Here is a 25,775-nt window from a genome sequence, read left to right as displayed (position 1 = left end):
TGTGTCTTACACCAGTCAACTGTTTCACACCAGTCACACGGTGTCTCGAACCAGTCACACTATTTTACATACCAGTCACACTTTGTCTCACACCAGTCTCATATCTCACACCAGTCACACTGTGTCTTACACTAGTCACACAGTCTCACACCAGTCACACTGTCTCACACCAGTCACACTATGTCTCACGCCAGTCAAACTGTGTCTTACACCAGTCACACTGTCTCACAGCAGTCACACTGTGTCTTACACCAGTCACACTGTGTCTCAAACCAGTCACACTATTTTACATACCAGTCACACTGTGTCTTACACCAGTTACACTGTGTCTTACACCAGTCAACTGTTTCACACCAGTCACATGGTGTCTCAAACCAGTCACACTATTTTACATACCAGTCACACTTTGTCTCACACCAGTCTCATATCTCACACCAGTCATACTGTATCTTACACTAGTCACACAGTCTCACACCAGTCACACTGTGTCTCATGGCAGTCACACTGTGTCTCACGCCAGTCAAACTGTGTCTTACACCAGTCACACTGTCTCACAGCAGTCATACTGTGTCTTACGCCAGTCACACTATTGCATACCAATCACACTGTTTTGCATATCAGTCACACTGTCTCACACCAGTCACACTGTGTCTCACACCAGTCTCACTGTCTCTCACCAGTCATACTGTGTCTTTCACCAGTCACACTGTCTCATACCAGTCACACTGTTTTACATACCAGTCACACTGTGTCTCACACCACTCATAGTGTGTCTTACATCAGTCACACTGTCTCATACCAGTCAATTTTATATATCAGTCAGGCTGCGTCTCACACCAGTCACACTGTGTATCACACCAGTTGCACTGTGTCTCACACCAGTTCCACACTAAACCTGAAATGCCTAAAACTTTAGCTTCCCCAAATTTAGCAGTTAGGTCTGTGCAGATTACGCATGAGCCCTCCGATACCCAATTTGTGCCTATTTTACATTTAACAAACAGGTACAACCTGTACATCTTGCAGTCCCGTGAAGTAGTGGAACAGGTCTCTTATTTGCATCACCAATCACTTGTGACAGTTCGGGTTGGGTAATAAACATTAGCCTTGCAAGAGTTCCCTTATCCTAGCAAATCTGCCATTTTTCCGCTAAGTTCTCATTTATTCTCTTTCTTGAACTGTGGTTTAGTTTCTTAGCTTTTTGTTTTAATTTCTCGATTTCTCTGGGCCTCATGACTTAGTTTACTTGTTTAATATAGAGAAAGTGCTATTGGGTCACTGAGCAGGGGCTGTACTAGGAGGTGTTACTTGGAGCCCTTCACCCAGAGGTGACTTTGTGCAGCAAGAACTGCAATCGAATCAATTCTCACTGTCTAACAAACCACGCACAGAATTTAACAGACTCTGCTAGTCTCAGTTTCCAAGGATCGCTTAACTATACTGTAACTGTCTCACACCCGAAACAGGTATGTCAGTAATGTGAATTAGCTTCAGTTAGAAGCTGATTAACTAATAATACTGAAGAGAACTTTATCAACAGATAAATAGACAATCTAAACAAAATCTCACTAGAGTATTGGTGAAACTTTTAAATAACTAGCAAACCATTTTGTTGGACTAAAACTTCTTTACTCCTCCAATCTTTGAAGCTGAATTTTGATGAGATTGATTGATATGAGTGAGGACATTTTCTGGGAAATTGTATGATTTCTTCTAATATAACTACAGGAGCTGGGACGTTTTGGAACTTCATTGTGTTATATTTTAAAATATCAATCCTGAAAAGGTTTAGAGAAAAAAAGACTTCAAATTATTTAAACTGTGGGAAGTGGGAATAAATCTTCAAATCCTTTGGGAAGGTGGAATTAGTGAATACTTACTTTATAATTGACGGTGCCGCCGGCAAGTCCAACACGGATCACTTCAAAAGAAGCAAAGGTCATAAGTTTTAGGACGGAGTTTACATAGTTGAATGTTTGGTTAAAGGAGAGAATCGTTTTCCCCAGCTAATGGCTGGAATTTATTTAAAATAACATCACCTCGGTGAGTGAAGTGTGCAGTGAGTGAGGGAAGGGGGATTGATGGAATGGGATTAGAAGAAGGGGGGAGAGAGGGGAGAGGGAGGGGTTAGAGAAGGGGAGGAGGAGAGGTGGGAGGAGGAGGAGGGAGGGTTGGAGATTGGGGATGGAAGGATGGGATGGAGGGAGAGTGATGGGGGAGAGGGGTAAAGGGAGGGGGAGGGGGAAAAGGGAGGAGTGGGGATGGAGAGGGAAAGGAGGGAGAGAGGAGGGGAGGGGAAGGGAGAGAGATGTAGGGGTGGGAATGGAGGGGTTGGAGAGGTGGGAGGGAGGGGGTGATGGGGAGGGTGAGGAGTGAGAGAAGGGTGTGGGGGTATTGGGGCCAGCCAGCCTGAAGAGAGAAACAGGACAGACGATTATCCTGTAGAGTTTAATGTGAAATCTTTTCATGTGCCAAGGGCCCACAGCAGGGATAGCATGGAATCAGGAACAAAGCGACTGACAGAGAAGATCAAAGAGAAGTTGCCGGTGACAGGACCACAAGCAGCAAGCGCCTGTGAGTTGGTGAAATGGTACTGCTACCACACCAACACTCATGGCTGCCGCAGGATTGTAGTATCGAGAGGCCGGCTACGGCGGGCAGCCTGGATGATTCTGACATTCAGCACGGTGGGCATCATCTTCTGGCAGTGCGCCCTCCTCATCATCTCCTACTACACTGCCTCAGTCACCATCACTGTCCAGTTTCAGGAAATCACCTTTCCCGCTGTCACCATCTGCAACATAAACCCGTACAGGTCAGTGTCTGTGATCCTTAATGGCAGACCTCAATTCCCAATCCTTGTGTCCCTCCCCAAGCTACACTCCCTGTGAAGCCCACAATGTGTCCATAAGAATGAACTTCCCCTATTCCTATAGCACGTTTCACAGAAAATATATAATAGCCACTCAATTCTCTCCAAAATGTAGTCACTTGTTGCATTGTAGGAAATGCAGCCAACAATTGAGGTTATGGGAATAGAGCCTGGGTGGGATTGTTGGTGCAGGCTTGATGGGCTGAATGGCCTTCTTCTGCACTCTAGTGATTCTATGAATTTCCACAAAGTGAGCTCCCAAAAACAACAGAGAGATAATGATCAGCTAATGTGCATCAGCGGCATTGATTGAGGGATAAATACTGGGATAAACAGTGTTGGGAGAACTACCATGTTCTCTGAATAGTGCCTTGGGATCTTTTACCTTTACCCGAGAGAGCAAATGGGCCCTTGGTTTAGTGTCCTGGGGAGATTTCTGATAGACAAGGGAATTAAGGGTTATGGAGAGAAAGCGGGAAAGTGGAACTGTTTCACTTTAGATCAGCCATGATCTTATTGAATGGCGGGGCAGGCCCAAAGGGCTAGATGGCCTACTCCTGCTCCTATTTCTTATGTTCTTATATTCTTATGTAGATGATGAGTGAGATGGCAATCTATAGATTCACCTCCCCAGGGACCTGATGCGAGTGGTTAATATTGATACATTCAAATGCAAATTAAATAAATATCTTTGTGAAAACAATATAATGGGATACAGTGCAGTGGTTTTAGACTTGACGTGTGGTGAGTGCAGTATGGGAGGAACACACATTTTTGGAACTAAGATTCAGGAAGCTTTTCACCAATGGAGTTTTCTTTACCTCATGTCTGGGTTTGTTATGGACTAACTCACAAAGATTGATTGTTCTAATCAGTCAATAATTCCATAATCATTCTACCAGGATGGTAGAAGGTGAACATTATGGACCTTGGACTTTACTGGTCCAATGATTTCTATTCAGCCTGGGTTTATTCATATCTGTTCACAGATACAATGCAACGAGACATCTCTTTGAGAAACTAGACCAGGAGACTCTGATTGCCATCAAGGAGTTGTACCACTTCACAGATGGTCCCAATAACAGTCAGGTCAAAACTCTGAGCAAGATCGCCACAAACAGCAAAAATGACATCTTGTTCCAGAACATTCCGTTGCTGCAGATTGAGCTGGTGGACCAGGAGCATAGCATTGTGACTGACCTCATCACTAAGAAACAGTACAAAATTGATGGGACAGTGAAAATCAAGTTGTTTGAGAACATGAACACACAGCCCCAAGCCAAAATGGTTGGCTTCAAGCTGGTGAGTTCCATTTCCAGCCTCCCAGCTTCAAGTGAAGTTTGTTGGAGCCCCAATTTACCTGGAATGGGGAGAAGACACTGCATGTAGGAGTCAGAGGATAAGACCTGGATAAGTTGGGTGCCCATGCTTCTGCAATTGCTTTGTGAAGGCATCTTGGGTATGGTGCAGCCAACAGACCAAAGCAAGTGTCCAGGCATTGACCATAGTGAGCAAGCTGCCACTGACCACAGTAAGCAGGCTGGCACTGACCACAGTGAGTGAGCTGGCACTGACCACAGGGTGGGGGAGGCAGATGCTGATTGGAATAATTGGGCTGGCTATGACTCTAGTGAGGGGACTGGCATTGACCAGAGTGGGGTGGCATGGTACTGACCACAGTGAGTGAGCTGGCACTGACCACAATGAGTGAATTGGCACTGACCACATTGAGTGAGTTAGCACTGGTCACACTGAGTGAGTGGCACTGACCACAGTGAGCTGGTACTGACCACAGTGAGCAGGCAGGCACTGACTGCAGTGAGTGAGCTGGCACTGACCACAGTGAGTGAGCTGACACTGACCACAGTGAGTGAGCTGGCACTGACCACAATGTGTGAATTGGCACTGACCACATTGAGTGAGTTAGCACTGGTCACACTGAGTGAGTGGCACTGACCACAGTGAGCTGGCACTGACCACAGTGAGCGGGCAGGCACTGACTGCAGTGAGTGAGCTGGCACTGACCACAGTGAGTGAGCTGGCGCTGACCACAGTGAGTGAGCTGGCACTGACCACAGTGAGTGAGCTGACACTGACCACAGTGAGTGAGCTGGCACTGACCACAGTGTGGGGGAGGTAGATGCTGATTGGAACAATTGGGCTAGCTATGACCCTAGTGAGGGGACTGGCATTGACCAGAGTGGGATGGCATGGTACTGACCACAGTGAGTGAGCTGGCACTGACCACAATGAGTGAGTTGGCACTGATCACTCTGAGTGAGCTGGCACTGACCACAGTGAGCAGGCAGGCACTGACCGCAGTGAGTGAGCTGGCACTGACCACAGTGAGTGGGCAGGCACTGACTGCAGTGAGTCAGCTGGCACTGACCACAGTGAGTGAGCTGACACTGACCACAGTAAGTGAGCTAGCACTGACCACAGTGAGTGAGCTGACACTGACCACAGTGAGTGAGCTAGCACTGACCACAGTGAGTGAGTGGGCACTGATCACAGTGAGTGAGCTGGCACTGACCACAGTGAGCAGGCTGGCACTGACCACAGTGAGTGAGTGGGCACTGATCACAGTGAGTGAGCTGACACTGACCACAGTGAGTGAGCTAGCACTGACCACAGTGAGTGAGCTGACACTGACCAGTGAGTGAGCTGGCACTGACCACAGTGAGCGGGCTGGCACTGACCACAGTGAGTGAGTGGGCACTGATCACAGTGAGTGAGCTGGCACTGACCACAGTGAGCAGGCTGGCACTGACCACAGTGAGTGAGTGGGCACTGATCACAGTGAGTGAGCTGACACTGACCACAGTGAGTGAGCTAGCATTGACCATAGTGTTGGGGGAGGTAGATGTTGATTGGAATTGTTGGGCTAGCTCTGACCCTAGTGAGGGGACTGGCACTGACCAGAGCAAGGGGACTGGCACTGACCACGGCAGGGGAACTGGCACTAATCACAGCAGGGAGATTGGCACTGACCAGTATGAGGGAACTGGTACTGACCAGAGCTGGGGGACTGGCACTGACCAGAATGAGGGGACAGGCATTGATCAGTGTGAGGGGACTGGCACTAACCAGAGCGAGGGGACTGGCACTGACCAGAGCAAGGACACTAGCACTGACCAGAGTGGGAGGACTGGCACTGACTAGTGTGAGGGGACAGGCACTGACCAGAGCGGGGGGATTGGCACTGACCAGTGCAGGGGAACTGGCACTGATCAGTGCAAGGGGCTGGCACTGACCAGAGCAGAGGGACTGGCACTGATCAGAGTTGGGGGACAGGCACTGACCAGTGCGAGGGGATTGACACTGACCAGAGCAGGGGGACTGGCACTGACCAGTGTGAGAGGATTGACACTGACCAGTGCGAGGAGATTGGCACTGACCAGAGCAGGGGGACTGGCACTGACCAGTGCGAGAGGATTGACACTGACCTGAGTGGGGGACTGGCACTGACCAGAGTGGGGGACTGACACTGTTCAGTGCCAGAGTACTGGCACTGACCAGAGCAGGGGGACTGGTGCTGACCAGTGTGAGGGGATTGGCACTGACCAGTGCAAAGGGATTGGCTCTGACCAGAGCGGTGGGACTAGCACTGACCAGTGCGAGGGGATTGACACTGACCAGAGTGGCGAGACTGGCACTGTCCAGTGCAACAGTGCTGGCAGTGACCTGTGCAAGGGGACTGGCACTGATCACAGAGGGGGGGAACTGGCACTGACTTTGTGCTCTTGTTGCTACTGTTTCTTTTTGTAATGAATGTACTCTTGTTCTCCTCTCTCTGATGACAGTGTAACAAAAACAATGATGAAAACGCCACTTGCGCCATCTACACATTCAATTCAGGTATAACTGCCATCCAGGAATGGTATCGGCTGCACTACCTCAACATCATGGCACATGTGCCGCATGAAACCAAACTGCAGATGAGTTACACAGCTGATGATCTCATATTCAGCTGTCTGTTCGATGGACATCCATGTGATTCAAGGTTCAGTCATTGAGCTTTATATAAATATCTTAATATTCAATTGTGGGACACTGGGGAACACACTCACCACCAAATAGGAGGCCCAGGGCTCACAACCATCTCCAAGCTAATACTCTTATATAATCCTATGGGAGTGCTGCGCTGTCAAAGGGACAATGCTGTGGGAGTACTGTACTGTCAAAGGGACAGTGCTGTGGAAGTGCTGCATTGTCAAAGGGACAGTACTGAGAGAATGCTGCACTGTCAGAGGAACAGTGCTGTGGGAGTGTTGCACTGTCAAAGGGACAGTGCTGTGTGAGTGCTGCAGCATCAAAGGGAGTGCTGTGGGCGTGCTGCACTGTCAGAGGGACAGTGTTGTGCGAGTGCCACACCATCAGAGGAACAGTGTTGTGGGAATGCTGCATTGTCAGAGGACAGTGCTGTGGGAGTGCTGCATTGTCAGAGGACAGTGCTGTGGGAGTGCTGCACTGTAAGAGGGTCAGTACCGAGGGAGTGCTGCATCGTCAGAGGGACAGTGTTGAGCCAGTGCTGCGCTGTCAGAGGGATAGTGTTGAAGGAGTGCTGTGCTGTCAGGGGAATGGTGCTAAGGTTGTGCTGTCAGAGAGACAGTGCTGAGGAACTGCTGCGCTGTCAGAGGGACAGTGCTGAGAGTGTTGCACTGTTACAGGGTCAGTGCTGAGGGAGTGCTGCACTGTCAGGAGAGCAGTACTGAAGGAGTGCTGCACTGTCAGGAGAGCAGTACTGAAGGAGTGCTGCACTGTCAGAGGGTCAGTGTTGAGGGACTGCTGCACTGTCAGTAGGAAAGTGCTGAGGGAACGTGCACAGTCAGAGGGACAGTGCTGTGCGAGTGCTGCACCGTCAGAGGGACAGTGGTGTGGGTGTGCTGCAATGTCAGAGGGTCAGTGCTGAGAAAGTGCTGTACTGTCAGAGGATCAGTGCTGAGGGAGTGCAACACTGTCAGTGATTCAGCAATATGGGAGTGCTACATTGTCAGAAGGACAGTGCTGAGGGAGTGCTGTGCTGTCAGAGGGACAGTGCTAAGGTTGTGCTGCGCTGTCAGAGAGACAGTGCTGAGGGACTGCTACCCTGCCCTGAGAGAGTGTTGCACTATTACAGGGTCAGTGCTGAGGAAGTGCTGCACTATCAGGAGAGCAGTACTGACAGAGTGCTGCACTGTCAGAGGATCAGTGCTGTGGATGTGCTGCACTGTCAGGGACAGTGCTGAGGGAGTGCTGTGCTGTCAGAGGGACAGTACTGAGGGAGTGCTGTGCTGTTGGAGGGACAGTGCTGAGGGAGTGCTGCACTGTTGGAGGGACAATGCTGAGGGACTGCTGCACTGTCACAGGGTCAATGCTGAGGAATTATGTGGTGTCCAAAAAACAGCGCTGAGAAAGTGTTGCACTGTTAGCGGGTCAGTGCTGAGGGAGTGCTGCACTGTCAGGAGAGCAGTACTAAGGGAGTGTTGCACTGTTACAGGGTCAATGCTGAGGGAGTGCTGCACTGTCACAGGGTCAATGCTGAGGAATTAGGTGTTGTCAGTGGAACAGTGCTGAGAGAGTGTTGCACTGTTAGAGGGTCAGTTCTGAGGGAGTGCTGCACTGTCACAGGCTCAATGCTGAGGGAGTGCTGCACTGTCACAGGCTCAAAGCTGAGAGAGTGCTGTGTTGTCAGAGGGACAGTGCTGAGGGAGTGCTGCACCGTCACAGGGTCAGTGCTGAGGGAGTGCTGCAATGTCAGGAGAGCAGTACTGAGGGAGTGTTGCACTGTCACAGGCTCAACGCTGAGGGAGTACTGTGCTATCAGAGGGACAGTGTTGAGGGAGTGTGCTGCTGTCAGAGGGACAGTACTTCTTGTCTAAGTGGTAAAAATATTTATCCTTTATTTTCAATGGCTGACATGCCCAAGCTAATTGGCTTCTCCTGTCAAGTTACTAAGGTGAGTATTCTCTCTCTGTATTGCAGGAACTTCAGTCTAATGCACCATCCCCTCCATGGAAACTGCTTCACCTTCAATGGTGGTGAGAACGGTATCATTCTCCGGACCATCACTGGCGGTCATGAAAATGGTAAAATCCACTGGGCAATAATATTTATCTCCAACAGAGAGACATTGTCAAAGGTTGAAGAAAAAAATGGAACTTGAAATGATTTTGTCCAACGTCTTGCCCTGCTAATGTAGCTTATCCTCTCCTCTGGCCCTGGGCACAGCCTACCTTTTGATCCCAGGGATCAAAAGGGCGTGGACTACCCTTTACTCTGGCCTCCAGCTACTACAGTCAACTGTCAGCTAAAAGACCAGAATAAGGCTCAATTCTGAGTCGTTTGTGGCTATTAAGATTCAGTTACTGGCTGGATTAACTCACCAAACCATTGGAAAAACTATCTGAAATGTCTTATTGCACATATTCCAGCTTTATTTCTATTTTCTCCAGCAGTTTTAAATCTCCTCCTAAGTTTCGCTGTAATTACCACAAAGTAGACAACCTTCATGATAGACATCTTCTTGCACATAAACTCTGACCATTATCCATCATAAATTCTGACTGATTGCCATCTCAAGGTGTTATTCACCTCTACTCATTGTCCTCTAATCAGGAACTCAGGAACAACTAAAACTACTCACTTGAACAGCACAGAAAGTGACCATTCAGCCGATATGCCTCTGATGGCTCTTCAAAAGAACTGAGATTAACTGCTTTCCCCAGAACCTGTGAAATGTTTCTTTTTAAGTTTTATTCTTAAGTTGTGATAAATTCTGCTTCTTCCACATTCCTTATCCAAGCAACCTTCTGCAGAAAAAACAATCCTCAATCTCTCCCTTTCTTTTTAAAGTATTTTTATCCTCTGATTACTGCTTTCAGGAAGGAACAGGAGAAAATAAAGGAGTAGTCAGAAAAAAATGAGAAAAACGTATATCACACAGGAATATAAAATGATCAAAGGCTGGTGTCAGCCATGGCTCAGTGAATATTTCTTACCTCAGAGTCAGAAGATCATGGGTTCAAACCTCATGGGGCGGCATAATGGCACAGCGGTTAGCACTACTGCCTCACAGCACAACGTTAGATTCCCAGCTTGGGTCTCTATCTGTGTGGAGTCTGGATGTTCTCCCTGTGTCTTTGTGGGTTTCCTCTGGGTGTTCCAATTTCCTCCCAGAGTCCAAAATACATGCTGGTTAGGTGCATTGGTCATGCTAAATTCTCCTTCAGTATTCCCGAACAGGCACTGTGGTGTGGTGACTCGGGATTTTCACTGTAACTTCATTGTGGTGTTAATGTAAGCCTATTTCTGACACTAATAAATAAACTTTAAAAAAAATCCTCCAACCCCGCCAGAGATTTGAGTGCATAATCCAGACTGACACTTCAGAGTTGTACTGGACTGCTGGAGGTGCTGTCTTTCAGATGAGACAAATAACCCAAGTCCCTATCTGCCCTCACAGGTGAATATACAAGACACCATATACTAATCATAGAGGAACTATAGAGTTCTTATTGCTGTCCTGGACAATACATATCCCTCAACAAACACTATTAAAACAGATTATCTGACCATTTTCCCATTGCTGTTTGTGACAACTCACTACCCTCAAATTGGCCTTTGCCTTTCCTACATTACAACAGTAAATACAGTTTATTGTCTGTCAAACACTTTGGAATGTCCTGAAGTCATGAAGGGCGCTATATAAGCGTAAGTCTTTCTTTACTTTCTCTCTCATAGGCCTGAAGATGATTCTCCACGTGGATGAAAATGAGTATAATCCATATCTGGTCACATCCATGGGAGCAAAAATTGTCATTCATGATCAGAACGAGCAGCCATTTGTTGAAGACATGGGGATTGAGATACAGACAGCAACTGAGACAGCCATGGGCCTGGACATGGTAACCCACCCAATAGCAACTTTATTGATTGGGGTTGGGGGAGAAGAAGATTAAACATCATGCATGAGCTAATAATCCCAGGTGAACAGATGCCATAGCAAGCCTTATGGTGTTGCACAAATTCTGTTTGATTTGATTTAATTTGATTTGATTTGATTTATTATTGTTACATATATCAACATACAGTGAAAATTATTGTTTCTTGCGTGTTATACAGACAAAGCATACCATTCATAGAGAAAGAAATGAGAGACCGCAGAATGTAGTGTTACAGTCATAGCTAGGGTGTAGAGAAAGATCAAGTTAGTGCAAGGTAAGTTCATTCAAAAGTCTGACAGCAGCTGGGAAGAAACTGTTCTTGAGTCAGTTGGTACATGACCTCAAATTTTTGAACCTTTTTCCCAACGGACGAAGGTGGAAGAGAGAATGTCCAGGATGCGTGGAATCCTTAATTATTCTGGCTGCTTTGCCAAGGCAGAGGGAATTGTAGACAGAGTCAATGGATGGGAGGCTGGTTTGCGTGATGGATTGGGCTACATTCACAACCTTTTGTAGTTCCTTGGGCAGAGCAGGATCCATAGGTTGTTGGTGATCCGAACACCTAAAAACTTGAAGTTCTCAGCCCCGTATTTCATCCCTGTTGATGTAAACAGGGGCATGTTCTCCTTTACGTTTCCTAAAGCTGATGACAATCTCCTTTGTTTTGTTGACATTGAGGGAGAGATTATTGTTGCCATACCAGTTCATCAGATTCTCTATCTCATTCCCTGTACTCTGTCTCGTCATTGTCTGAGATCCGACCCACAACAGTGGAGTTGCCAACAAACTTGGAAATTGAATTGGAGGGGAATTTGGCCACACTGTCATAGGTGTATAAGGAGTATAGTAGGGAGCTGAAAACACAGCTTTGTGGGGCACCGGTTTGGAATTACCTTCAAATGTCGGGGCTGTTTTTGTTTGACTTTGAGGTTACCTAACCAAAGATTCTGAATGGAATAGACAAAAGTGTGACAATGAGATTTTAAAATGTTTTTCATCAGGAATAAGAATGTGAGTAAGACAGTTAAGACATCATGACCCAATGAGTAATGGAATTGCCGTAGAATGTTCACGGTGTTTAATTCTTTAGAGGTGTCGGGCAATAATCAGGATGTCATTTGAGTACATCCTTAAAAGAGATATAAAGAGACACTTAATGAAACTAAAGTGGTTGAATTTGGAGAAGTATGCATGTAAGTTTTTATCCTGTAAATACAGTTGAGACTGGGTAGAGATTAGGTCTTATCTTCACTAACTACCTTTCCGCAATACAATATAGAAATGCATCTAGTATAGATAACTTTGGGGTAATTTGACATATTTGTGGAGAGAGATGTTGAGGGATGAGGTGACAAGGAGAGGTTGGTGAAGTTGGTGAAGGGTGAACTGCGTTTGATTGAGAATGACATTTTTGATGAAGTAACAGAAGTGGTTGATATAATGGACATGGACTTCCAAAAGGTGTTGGATAAAGTCCCACAAAGCACTTTGTGAGTAAAGATAAAGCCCATGGAATAAAAGGCACAGCATCAGCATGTGTATGAAGTTAGTTGGATGAAAAGAAACATGGGGTACTGATAAAGGTTTCTTATTTTTTGGGACTGCTTTTCTTTCCCTTTGTGGGAAGGTAGTGGCACAATGGTATTGTCACTGGACTAGTAATCCAGAGTCCAGGGTCATGCTTTGGGGACCAGGTTTAAATCCCACCAAAGAAGATGATGGAATTTGATTTCAATACAAAAAATGGAATTAAATGTGTAATGATGACCAAGAAACCATTGTCAATTGTTATAAAGACCAAAGTTAATGTCCTTTAGGGAAAGGAAATCTGCCATCCTTACCTGGTCTGGCCTACATGCAGCTCCAGAGCCATAGCAATTTGATTGACTCTTAAATGCCCTCTGAAATGGCCTACCAAGCGACTCAGTTGTGATAGTTGTACCACTACAAAGTTAATAAAAGATAATGAAACCAGATGGACACCCATCATTGGCCTAGGCACTGGAAACGACAATGGCAAACACAGCCCTGCAAAGTTCTCCTTACTAATATCTGGAGGCTAGCGTCAAAATTGGGAGAGCTGTCTGACAAGCTAGTCAAGCAACAACCTGACATATGCTCATGGCATCATATCTAATAGACAATCTCCCAGACACCGCCATCACTATTCTCTGGATATGTCCTGTTCCAGGGACAGGATAGACCCAGCAGACATGGCAACACAGTGGTATACAGTTGGAAGGGAGTTGTCCTGGGAGTCCTCAACTTCAACTCTGGACCTCAGGAAGTTTCATGGCATCAGGTCAACAAGAACAAAGAACATCCTACTGATTCCCACCTACCACTAGTCTGGCCACTCCAGATTGGGCATCCATAAACTATGGACCATCAGCAGCAACAGAACTGTACTCAGTTGTACTCAATCTGTAGCCTCATGGCCCAGTCTATCCCACTCAACCATTACCATCATGTCAGAGTGGATCAACCCTGGTTCAATGAACTGTGCAGGAGAGCATGCCAGGAGCAACACCAGGCATTTGTAAAAAAAAAGGTGGAAGATCTCATTAATAGTTCTTTCTGGCAGCACTGACAAAACAATAACCTGCTCACTGACATTCAGTTTGAGTTCTGCCAGGGCCACTTGGCCCCTGAAGTTATTGCAATCTTGGTCTAAACATGGGCAAAAGAACTGAACTCCAGAGGATAAGCGAGAGTGACTGCCCTTGACACCAAGATTAATCATCTCAGTTCTAGGACATCACTGAAAGACTTCCTCTGGCTCCTGGACCCAACCATTTTTAGCTACTACGTCAATAAGGTACCTTGTGCTATAAGGTCAGAAGTGGGAATGTTCATTGATGATTGCACAATGCTCAGCACCATTTCTAACTCCTCAGATACTGAAGCAGCCCATGTCCAAATGAATCAAAACCTGAACAATATTCAGGCTTGGGATAACAAGTGGCAAGCAACATTTATGCCATATAAGCCCCACGCAATGACCATCTCCAACAAGAATAAATCTAACAATTGCCCTTTGACATTCAATGCACTACCATTTCCAGAACTGTTAGCCATATAAATGCTTCAAGAACAGGTCAGAAATCCTGCAGTGAGTAACTCACCTCCTGACTCTCCAAAGCCTGTCCACCATCTGCAAGGCACATGTCAGAAGTGTGATGAAATAATCCCCACTTGCCTGGATGAGTGCTGCTCCAACAACACTCAAGAAGCTTGATACTATCCCGGACAATGCAGCCCACTTGATTGGCACCACAACCACAAACATTCACTCCCTCCACCACTAATGAACAGGGGCAGCAGTGTGTACCATCTATAAAATGTGTTGCAGGAACTCACCAAGACAGCACCATTCAAACCCATGACTATTACCATCTAGAAGGACAAGGGCAGCAAACACATGGGAATGCCACTACTTGGAAGTTCTGCTCCAAGTCATTCATCATCCCGATATAGGAAATATATCATCATTCCTACATTATCAGTGGGTCAAAATCCTGAACAGTGATGTGGGTATACCTACACCACAGGGACTGTAACGTTTCAAAAAGATATTCATCACCTCCTTCTCAAGGGTAAAAAAATCCTGGTTTAGCCAGCAAAGACCATATCCTGTAAACGGAAAAATAAAATAAATCTACAGAATAAGCTCGTATCTGCTGGAGTTTAGAAGAGTAAGAGGCAACTTGATTGGAACATATGGATGTGACAGGATGTATGTAGAGACGGTGTTCCTCTTGGGGGAGAATCCAGAACCAGACGTCACTGTTTAATAATGAGGGGCCACTCATTTAAAGCGGAGATGAGGCAAATGTTTTCACTCAGAGAGTTCTGAGTCTTTGGAACTGTCTTCCTGAAAAGGGAGTGGAAGCAGAGTCACTGAATATTTTTCAAGCAGAATTGGATAGATTCTTGGTAAGCAAGAGGGTTATAGATTATTGGAGAGGATGGGATACAGGTCTGAGGTCACTATCAAATGATCTTATTAAATGGTGGAACAGGCTCAAGGGACTGAATGGCCTACTCCTATTCCTTGTTCATATATTTGTAGACAGGGCACAATTTCAAAATTTGCAGATGAAACAAAATTTGGAAGTATCTTAAACTGTGAGGAGAATAGTAACAGACTTCAAGAGAACATGACAGATTGGTGGAATGGGCAGCACATGACAAATGAAATTGAATGCAGAGAATTGTGAAATAATGGCCAAAATTCTCCCGTCTTTCCTGCTGTGGGAATCGTAACAAATTTGGTGGACCATTCAAAGGTCTGTTAAGCTCAAGTGGGAATTTCTAGTTTTGGGCGCATGAGACGGGGGATACATTTCAGTAGGAGGAACAGGAAAAGCAATATAAAATAAAGGTAATGATTTTAAAAGGAATAGTGGGACTTGGTGGTATATGAGCAAAAAATCGCTGGAAGTGGTAAGGCAAGTTGAGAAAGAGGTTAAAAGGCATTAGGGATCCTGGTCTTTATAAGTAGAGACATTGGCCAGGAATTTCCCCGATAGCAGCAAAGGCTGATGTCGGATAGGAAAAGCGGTGTTGAAGCCACCAACAGCAATGACGGCTTTCTCCGCCATATAGTGCAGCTCTTTGAAAAAGATGTTCAAGTCACAGATTCCACAACGTATCACTGATGATGCGGCCTCTGATTTCCTGGCCCAGCCAGAAATTTAGCAGCACAAGGATTGGGGCGTCATTTTTAAAGGCTGCTCCAGTGCAGGACAAAGAGGTTCACCCTGAAATCCCTCTGGACACCACTGGCACTGCCCCGGCACTGCTCCCTGACATTACATGGGCACTGTCCCTAGGTAATGTTGGAGTGCCTGGCAGTGCTAGGCAATGATCTTCTCACCCTGAGCTCTGTATCCAGCTGAGCTCCCCGGGATGTCAACTCACCAGGTGTGTGCCTTTGGAGCCTGGTCGTGATTCACACCGTTCCGCCATCGTGCCACCGTGGATGGAATTTTTGACAGGAGTTAGAGATTCTGGCACAGGGGTCTCATAGTCATATGTTACTTTATTATAATAATCTACTTTGAATATTGGGAAACTGATGGGGGGAGGGGACAATTGAGTCACACATTTACAGTGACGTAAAACACAACTTTGCAGTTCTCATATTTTCCACTCCTGTTGCTGAACCCACTCGACATGAACAGGAGCGGAAAATTCCGTCCAGTAAATGTGAGGTCAACCATTTTGGTAGGAATAACAGCAAAATGGCCTATTATTTAAATGGTAAATAATTGTAGCATGCTGCTTTACAGAGGGACCTGAGTGTCCTTGCGCCGGAATCTCAAGGAGTTGGTTTGCAGGTGCAGCAGGTAATTAAGAAGGCAAATGGAATGTGGTCCTTTATTGCTAGAGGGATGGAGTCTAAAAACAGCGAGATTATGTTGCAGCTGTATAAGGTGCTGGTGAGGCCATGCCTGGAGTACTGTGTACAGTTTTTGTCTCCTTACTTGAGAAAGGATATATTGGCACTGGAAGAGGTCTAGAGGAGATTCACTAGGTTGATTCCAGAGTTGAGAGGGTTGGCTTATGAGGAAAGACTGAGTAGACTGGGGCTATACTCATTGAAATTCAGAAGAATGAGGGGAGATCTTATAGAAACATATAGCATTATGAAGGGAATAGATACAATAGGAGCAGGGAAGTTGTTTCCACTGGCAGGTGAAACTAGAACTAGGGGGCATAGCCTCAAAATAAAGGGGAGCAGATTTAGGACTGAGTTGAGGAGAACTTCTTTACACAAAGGGTTGTGAATCTATGGAATTCCCTGCCCAGTAAAGCAGTTGAGGCGACCTCACTGAATGTTTTTAAGGCAAGGATAGATATGTTTTTGAACAGTAAAGGAATTAAGGGTTATGGTGAGCAGGAGGGTAAGTGAGCTGAATCCACAAAAAGACCAGCCATGATCTTATTGAATGGCGGAACAGGCTCGAGGGGCCAGGTGGCCTACTCCTACCTCTTATGTTCTTATAGAGTACAAAAGAAAAAAAGTTATGGTGAATCTTTATAAAACACTGTTGTGGCCTCAACTGGAATATTGTATCCAATTCTAGGTGCTAGTCTTCAGGAATGTTGTGAAGGTATTAAAGAGGGTGCAAGGGATAAAGGACATTAGTTACAAGGGTCAATTGGAAAAGCTGGGGCTTTTCTCCTTGAGTAGTGAAGGTTGAGAGGAAATTGATTTGATTTAATATGATTTGATTTATTATTGTCACATGTATTGGGATGCAGTAAAAAATATTGTTTCTTGTGCATTATGCAGACAAAGCATACCATTCATAGAGAAGAAGGATAGGAGAAAGTGCAGAATGTAATATTACAGTCATAGCTAGAGTGTAGAAAAATGTAGCTGTGTAGAGTGTAGCTTAATGCGAGGTAGGTCCATTCAAATGTTTGATGGCAACAGGGAAGAAGCTGTTCTTGAGTCAGTTGGTACTCATCCTCAGACTTTTGTGTCTTTTCCCTGATGGAAGAAAGTGGAAGAGATTATGTCCAGGGTGTGTGGGGTCCTTGATTATGCTAACTGCTTTTCAGGGGCAGGGGGAAGTATAGACAAAGTCAATGGATGGGAGGCTGGTTTAAGTGATAGAACCATAGAAAATTACAGCTCAGAAACAGGCCTTTTGGCCCTTCTTGTCTGTGCTGAACCATTTTTTGTCTAGTCCCACTGACCTTCACTTGGACCATATCCCTCCACACCCCTCTCATCCATGAACCCGTCCAAGTTTTTCTTAAATGTTAAAAGTGACCACGCATTTATCACTTTATCCGGCAGCTCATTTCACACTCCCACCACTCTCTACGTGAAGAAGCCCCCCCTAATATTCCCTTTAAACTTTTCTCCTTTCACCCTTAACCCACGCCCTCTGGTTCTTTTCTCCCCTAGCCTCAGTGGAAAAAGCCTGCTGGTGGATTGGGCTTTGTTGTAATGTAGCCCTTTGTCGTTTCTTGTGGTCTTGGGCAGAGCAGGAGCCATACCAAGCTATGATACATCCAGAAAGAATGCTTTCTATGGTGCATCTTAAAAGTTGATGAGAGTCGCACTGGACATGCCAAATTTCCTTGGGCTTCTGAGTAAGTAGAGGCATTGGTGGGGCTTTCTTAACTATAGCTTCATAATGGAGGGGCGAGGACAGGTTGTTTGTGATCTGGACACCTAAAAGCTTGAAGCTCTTGACCATTTCTACTTCGTCCCCATTGATGGGCATGTCCTCCACTATGCTTCCTGAAGTAGATGCAATCTCCTTCGTTTTGTTAACATTGAGGGAGAGATTATTGTCATCACACCAGTTCAGCAGATTCTCTATCTCCTGCCTGTACTCCGTTTCATCATTGTTTGAGATCCAACCCACTACACTGGTGTCATCAGCAAACTTGAAATTTGAGTTGGAAGGGAATTTGGCCACACAGTCATAGGTGTATAAGGAGTATTGTAAGGGGCTGAGGACACAGCCTTTTGGGGCACCAGTGTTGAGGATGACTATGGAGAAAGTGTTGTTGCCTGTCCTCATTGATTGTGGTCTGTGGGTTAGGAAGTCTATGATCCAATTGCAGAGGGAGAAACTGAGCTCCAGGCCACAGAGTCTGGAGATGATTAGGAATAATGGTGTTGAAGGCTGAGCTGTAGTCAGTAAATAAGAGTCTGACATGGCTGTCTTTGTTATCTAGGTGTTCCAGGGTTGAGTGCAGGGCCATGGAGATGGCGTTTGCTGTGGACCTGTTGCGGTAATAAACGAACTATAGTGGATCCAGGCAATCCGGGAGGCTGGAATTGATTTGTGTCATGACTAACCTTTCGAAGCACTTCATAATGATGGATGTCAGAGCCACCAGACGATAGTCCTTAAGGCACACAGCCTGACTTTTCTTTGGTACCAGGATGATGGTCGTCTTCTTGAAGCAGATAGGAACCTCAGATTGGTGTAAAGAAAGTTTGAAGATGTCTGCAAATACCCCCAACTGGTCCATGAAGGATCTGAGTGTTCGTCTACGTACCCCATCCGGGCCAGTCACTTTCCATGGGTTGAATTTTGAGAAGGCTGTTCTGATGGCTGCAATGGTGACCTTGGATACAGATTCATCCAAGACTTCCAAGGTGGAGGGTATGCTCTTGCTGACCTCTTGCTCAAAACGGGCATAGAATGCATTGAGCTCATTGCTGCCAGCGATTTTACATCCTTCATCCTTGAAATTGAATTTGAATTGAATTTGAAGAGAATATCTCTATAAAGGTATTCAAAATCATGAGGTGTCTGGATAGAGGAGACAGGGAGAAATTGGTGGAAGGATCAAGAACCAGAGATCAATAGTGAGGAAAAGCTGTTTTTGCACATGAGTGGTTAGTATCTGCTGGAGACTGGTAGAAGCAAATTCGATTGCGATTTTCCAAAGATATTGGATAAGCATCTGAAAAAAAACTTTTTTAAGACTATAGGAAAAAGACCAAGAGTGGGACTAGTTGAGTTACTCTGACATGAGCATGGACACAATGGAGCGAATGGTCTTCTACCGTGTTGTAACCATTCTTCAATAGATTGTATTAGTTCAGTGTGTGTGCAAAGGCTTGCTGTACTGTACTGAATTCTTTAATAGAACTCTCTTTTTGCTGTTGTTTCAGACAGTATTGGAGAGGCTGAGCAGGCCATATAGTGATTGTACAGTGGATGGAGTTGATGTGCCTGTGACAAATCTTTATAACAAGACCTACTCATTGCAGGTAAGGCTGCCACTTTCTTACAGCTGACAAAACAAATCTAAGGATTGAGGGTAGAGGCTGCAGTCTAATCTGAGTAATTTTCTGTTTTCTGTACAGATGTGTCTGCACTCATGCTTTCAGATGGAGATGGTCCATAGCTGTGGCTGTGCTCACTATACCAAGCCATTGCCACCGCAAGCAGAGTACTGTGACTACACAAAGTACCCAGGGTGGAGTGAGTTCACATTATCTCTCCACAGATAGTTCCAGTTGTGTAGAATTCTACAAAATCATAACATAACAGATAACTTGGAAACAATTTGACCTGTTATGTAGTTAGAGTGGCCACTTTATGCATAGCAAGATCCCAAAAAGTGCTTCCATTTGAATTTCCAGTTAATTTCTTTAGATTGTGATGGTTAGTGAAGGAATGTTGAGCAGGGCGCTTGCAGAAGCTTGAGGGAAAGATCTGATCGAGGTGTTTAAAATGATTAGATGATTTAATGGGAGAAGCTATCTCTACGGGTGGAGGAGGGGTGTCGAGTCCAGAACAAGGGTTACTAATCTTAAAATAATTAGGTCGTTCAGAAGATCTGAATCTGTATGGATTTAATTGTGTGTTTATATTAAGTGAGATTTTTGTAATACCTGTGATTGTTTAAGACACTCTTTCTTTCCCCGCAGTTTCCTGCTATTACAGACTGCATAATCAGTTCATTCAGGAGCAGTTAGTTTGCCAGAAGACTTGTCGACCTGCCTGTCAGTAAGTTCCCTAGGCCCAACACCTGAAATCCTTCCCCAACTCAAAGAGAGGACTGGAGGGATGCACCATAGATGCAGAATTGCAAATATTCCGTATGGCATTTTCAACTCCTCAACACTCATTACAGAGGAAAGTATCTCCTTCCCTACTGTCAGATCATCAGACAACTTGAACAAATATAAAGAATGTTCTCTGTGCAATCAGAGTCCAGTTCATTGCTGTTCCTGTACAGGGTTGGTGCCCAGTCTGATGTTAGTGCTGTGAGGGCCAGTCTCTGGTTTAATGCTGGTCCTGTAGAAGAGCCTATTTCAACTTTCTCTTTCGTTTTACCTCAGTGACTCAGCTTGCTAACAATGCTTTGTGTGATCTTTCCACAGTTCCAAGGAATGGACAATGACCATCAGTGATGCTGAATGGCCTCCATCACCATCTGAGGTGAGCAGTCTCAGATGGGGAGCTATAATCCATTTTAATGACTGGATTATATATTTACAGTCAGGACTGTGTCAAATAAGAAATCTTTGAAAGGAAAACATTTTTGGAAAGTCAACTCTTGTCAACAGATGGCCCATATGCACACTTCCCACTCAAACACATTCAATTATCCACTCAGACACACTCTCTCACACCCATCCTTACTCATTCAGTCAGGGGACTTCTTCTGTTATGATCCAAGGGACCATGGCTAGTTCACCTAACCTATACACCTTTCGACACTAAGGAGCAATTTAGCATGCCCAATCCAGCTAACCTGCACATTTTTGGATTGTGGGAGGAAACCAGAACACCCAGAGGAGACTCACCGGACACAGGGAGAATGTGCAAACTCCACAGTCATCTAAGGTCGGAATCGAGCCTGGGTCCCTGGTGCTGTGAGGCAGCAGTGCTAGCCATTGTGCCACCATGCTACCCTTGAACTAAAGCAACTTGCTAAGCCATTTGAGAGAGCATTTAAGAATCAACTATATCACTGTGGATCTGGAGTCACATAAAAGCCAGACCGGGTAAGGATGGCAGATTTCCTTCACTTAAAGGGCTATAATGAAGAATATGGATTTTTATGACAGTCAATGATAGTTTTATCATCACCAATGCTGAGACCAGCTTTTAATTCCAGATTTGATTCTTTGAATTTAAATTTCACCCAGTGCTGTGCCCCCAGACTCCCAAGATTACTAGTCCAGTGACATTACCACTATGCCACCACTTCTTAACCTGCAGACAGGCTTCAGTTTAACATCTCACCCTAACAGTGTAGCACACACACTATTGATCTGGGAAATCAGACCAGATTTTAGTGCTCCTGTCTCTGAAGTGAGACTTGGACCCACAACATTTTGACTTAGAGGTAAGAATACTAGGAACTGAACCAGAGCTGACACACTCTGACAGCCTGTTCAACTTCTTTCTGGAGGTGGAACAGAGAATGTGCAAGGTTTCTAAAGGAATTGAATTGATTCAGTGTTAGGGTCAGGATTAACCCTAACCCTAACCCTAATGTGGTGAAAGGGAGGAGAGAGAAACAGTTGGAGGCATTAATAAACTACTGTTCTGATCCTTGGCTGAATGTGATGAGATTATCTCATTTCATTATCTTTCCTCCAATAGGAATGGATTCTTCATCTTCTGAGCTGGGAAAAAGGGCTCCATGGAAACAGAACATTGAGAAAGTAAGTTAGACTTGTTAACTTGACCTAATTTCCTGTACAGGATAACTTTCACTCAGCTGGGGTCCTCTTGTTCTTTGCCCTGGTGATATGCTTTATGTGTAGGTTTGGATAGTAAGTGGTACTGAGCAGTTCAACTTTGATAAGATTGCACACAATAGTGTATCTGGCAGGATCTTTATTAACTGTAATAATCTCGCCGAGGCCACTCTTCATCACTAACATCTTTTACTCAGATAGCGAATAATGCACCACTTCTGTGCGTACAGTATACAAGTTAAGCCCCGGTGTCCTTTGACTGCTGGCCTGTGTAAAGACAGCTGATTTAAACTCCCACTGCTCCTTTTCTATTAGCTGAGCCTCTGTTCTTCTCAATAGATGAGCTCACACTCCACAAATCCCACGGGAAGATCTACTGATGAGCCCCTGCGGCTGTCATAACATTAACCAAGTATTTGGGTGTGCAGTACAACGTACCAATACAGACATTTTAAAAAAACACTAAAAAAAGGCAAAATACTGTGGTTCCTGGAAATCTTAAATAAAAATAGGAAATATTGTAAAAACTCAGTTAGCAGTATCTGTGGAGAGAAAAACAGAGTTAACGTTTTGCGTCTGTATGACTCTCAGAGGTAGGTCCAACTCTGAAGAGAGGCGCAGACTCGAAACATTGGGTCCGATTCTCCCATTGCGACCCACAACTTTTCTGGTGAGTCCAATCGGGAGAATGTGTTGGCCATTTTGCGCAATTCGTGCATACACGTATCCCAGAGCCAGAGAACAGGCGCAGTCAAGAGTGCACTGGAAACTGGCAGGGAGAGAGGTAAGTAATTTGAATTTTTTGTAATATATTCTAAATATATTTTGCATGTGATTATCAGGCCTGGCAAGTTCGGTGCCGGACCCAATAGCATCTCCCACCCCGCCACAGTATTTCATTCCGGAGGGATTTAGAGTAGCTCCCCATGTTCTGGGAACACAAAGGAGACACCGCTGGAATGAAGGGGGGGTGCAATCCTCTAGGGGATTGGGTGGTGGGAGGTGGTGCCCCTGGGCATGGGCATCCTGGTGGTGCCTGCCTGTGTCCCGGCACTGCCCAAGGGGCAAAACACCCATGCCTGGGGGCACCTTGACACTGCCCACCAGGCATCAGACAGTGCCAAGAGGGTGGGACTATTGTAGTGGGGCCTAGAGATGATCGGTGGGAATGAGGGGGTCCTGCTGGTGGTGGAGGTGGTAGTGGTGGTGGTGGATGGTCTGCCGGGGGTGTCTGCCTCCGAGGAGGGGAAGGTCTGACCCCAGGGAGGGTCTGACCCCAGGAGAGGGGGGGTTCTGCTGGAGTGACGGAATTGGGGGGAATTGCCACTGCTGGGGGAGATGGGCTGGACATCGGGGTGCTCCAAGATGGGGAGGTTCAGGGCTGGCCCGGGAATTGTTGTGGGGCCACGATCAGGCCGTGGGGGAGGCAAGGAGAGGCAGCACTGTGGGGGTCCCGGGCTGGCCAGCAAACAGGGAGGCTGACAGATCGGGATCGCTGCGTATGTGCAGAGCTCCAGAGTTCTCAGACTCTGGCATGAATAGGCCCCACCGCCTGAGCTTTTAATGATATTCATGACTGGGACCTCTGCATTGCACAGAGTAGGGAGATTCAGGTCAAAAGCTGCACTGAAAAAAACAATCGTGGTTTTCCCATCAATTCAGCACTTTTCGGAGAATCACCCTCATTAACTATGTTCTTCTCTCCACAGGTGCTCCAGATCTGCTGAGTTTTTCCAAGCATTTTCTGCTTTTTTAAAACAGATGAGAAGGAAGTTGGTTCATTTGGATTGTGTATAATGAGAGTGAATAAGAATGGGTTTGATGCTTTGAGATTTTGTACAGTGAGGGTGAATGGGAAGTGATTTCCTAAAAATAACTAAAGTTCAAAAAGTGCCTAATTGGTTTTAAACACTGTGAAATGTCTTGAGGTTATGAAAAGCAATATATAAATGGAAGTCTTTCTTCTTTCACTGGGATTCCATACAATAGGATAAGGGGCAGGGGTCCAGCCTATTCTAGGCTTTTCATCTGTGTTTAACAAACATGTACATAAAAGAGTGCACAGACTGTACTGAGACATTGTGGTCTTATTTCCGCCAAACAGGAATGAGTTAGCCAGCCTGGGTATCTTCTACAAAGATCTCAACCAGAGGAACATTTCTGAAACAGCTGCCAATAATGTAAGTATTCAGTTATACTCTTTGGATCCCTGATGGCCCATAAAGCTTACTGAATTTTTGAACCAAACAGAACAGGGGGATCCCAGGTTTGTTCATCAGTCCACGCTGAGCTAAATTGGGCATCAGTGAAGACAGAGGGTGACATCTTGAGCCAGTGCTCTCTGAATAGTGGCAAGGGCTCAAGATACAGCAAAACTTGGAAATCGTGAATCTCACCGGCTAAAAGCATTAAGGTAGACAAGTCCCCAGGGCCTGATGGGATATACCCCAAAATACTGAGAGAGGCAAGGGAGGAAATTGCTGGGGCCTTGAGAGAAATCTTTGTATCCTCACTGGCTACAGGAGAGGTCCCAGAGGATTGGAGAATAGCCAATGTTGTTCCTTTGTTTAAGAAGGGTAGCAAGAATAATCCAGGTAATTACAGGTCAGTGAGCCTTACGTCAGTGGTAGGGTAATTATGCATGGGAGCATCATCATCACCTGTAAGTTCCCTTCCAAGGCAAGTTAGTTCCATCTGACTTGGAACTATATTGCCATTCATTCAGATACTGAGTCAAAATCCTGTTCTACAGCACTCAAGATATACCTACATTACAGGGACTGCATAACTTCAAGAAGGTGGCCTCATCACCACCTTCTCAAGGACAATTCAGAGCGGGCAACAAATGCTGGGCTAGCCAGCAAAGCCCACGTACTATGAAAGATTTTTTAATATGGTGCCAGCACAGTGGGTCTGCACCGAATCCCAATCTGCACATTCCTCCCTCCCCCAATTCAGGGGTCCAGACCACAATCTTTGACTCTGCATCCATTCTAATACTCCACCTCTCTCATTCCAGATTGTCACTTTACTCTCGAACTTTGGAGGCCAGCTGGGTCTGTGGATGAGCTGTTCTGTAATTTGCATCATTGAGATAGTCGAAGTGTTCTTCTTTGATATGTTCTTGATAATTGCACGGAAAGGTATGCAGACCATACGCGAATGGTGGCAGAAGAAACAGGATGAGTTGCCACCAACCATCAGCAACACAGCTCATGGTGCTCCTTTCTACATCAGTGATGAAGACCCACCAACTTTCAACTCTGCCCTCCAACTACCTCGACCCCCTTGCCAAGACACGTTTCCCCCCACTTATGAAACCTTGCGGATTCGCAGCAGTTTCATTCCAGGCACCTCCACAGTGGAGTCCTGCAGTCACTGATTGCATCCTTACAAGGGTGTTTGACTATATCATTTTGTTCAGCAGTAAAATGATTTCACATAGGATGGTTATGGGGAATGGGTCAGTGCAAGGTGAATGAGCACAGGGACATGAACCAGTACAGGGGAGGCATAAACCAGTAAAACATAATCATCAGAGCAAATGATTCTTTAAGTCCGGAAACTGTATACAGTTCTTACCTCGTATCTTTGTGTTTCAATCAGTAATAAACGCTATTTCAAATTATTGCCAATAACAAACTAACTGATGAACCAACTGGAACCGGTTCAATCTATATATAACTAGTTCTTCCATGTTTGACTCTAACATGTAACAAAAGTCACAGATTGTAAATCATTTTGAAAGTACCTAACAACTTTTATTGTAAAAATA

General features: G+C 45.5%; 1 protein-coding gene across 1 annotated transcript; it reads left to right on the top strand.

Moving 5' to 3' along the window:
• Positions 1-1,276: 1,276 nt before the first annotated feature.
• On the top strand, positions 1,277-25,775 carry LOC145354927 (epithelial sodium channel subunit gamma-like). The gene is made up of 13 exons (XM_080206585.1): positions 1,277-1,466; positions 2,477-2,815; positions 3,862-4,174; positions 6,676-6,875; positions 8,837-8,940; positions 10,595-10,758; positions 19,454-19,552; positions 19,649-19,766; positions 20,216-20,294; positions 20,672-20,729; positions 21,903-21,964; positions 24,105-24,180; positions 25,020-25,775. The coding sequence occupies exons 2-13, from the start codon at positions 2,496-2,498 to the stop codon at positions 25,380-25,382; spliced, it is 1,956 nt and encodes a 651-aa protein (XP_080062711.1). The 5' UTR covers positions 1,277-1,466; positions 2,477-2,495; the 3' UTR covers positions 25,383-25,775.

The sequence above is a fragment of the Carcharhinus amblyrhynchos genome, chromosome 18 (genome assembly GCF_965287045.1).
Source record: "Carcharhinus amblyrhynchos chromosome 18, sCarAmb.v2.hapA, whole genome shotgun sequence".
NCBI classification, from domain to species: domain Eukaryota; kingdom Metazoa; phylum Chordata; class Chondrichthyes; order Carcharhiniformes; family Carcharhinidae; genus Carcharhinus; species Carcharhinus amblyrhynchos.
Note: the sequence above shows the minus strand (reverse complement) of the source record. Positions and strands in the feature narration are given on the sequence as shown.

What these genes read in the sequence shown, in the direction of transcription:
- LOC145354927 (XM_080206585.1), top strand. Translation starts at nt 2,496, where the DNA reads ATGGAATCAGGAACAAAGCGACTGACAGAGAAGATCAAAGAGAAGTTG. An exon ending in CAGCCATGGGCCTGGACATG is followed by an intron (nt 10,759 to 19,453) that starts GTAACCCACCCA and finishes CTGTTGTTTCAG; the next exon opens with ACAGTATTGGAGAGGCTGAG. An exon ending in CTGAAACAGCTGCCAATAAT is followed by an intron (nt 24,181 to 25,019) that starts GTAAGTATTCAG and finishes CTCTCATTCCAG; the next exon opens with ATTGTCACTTTACTCTCGAA.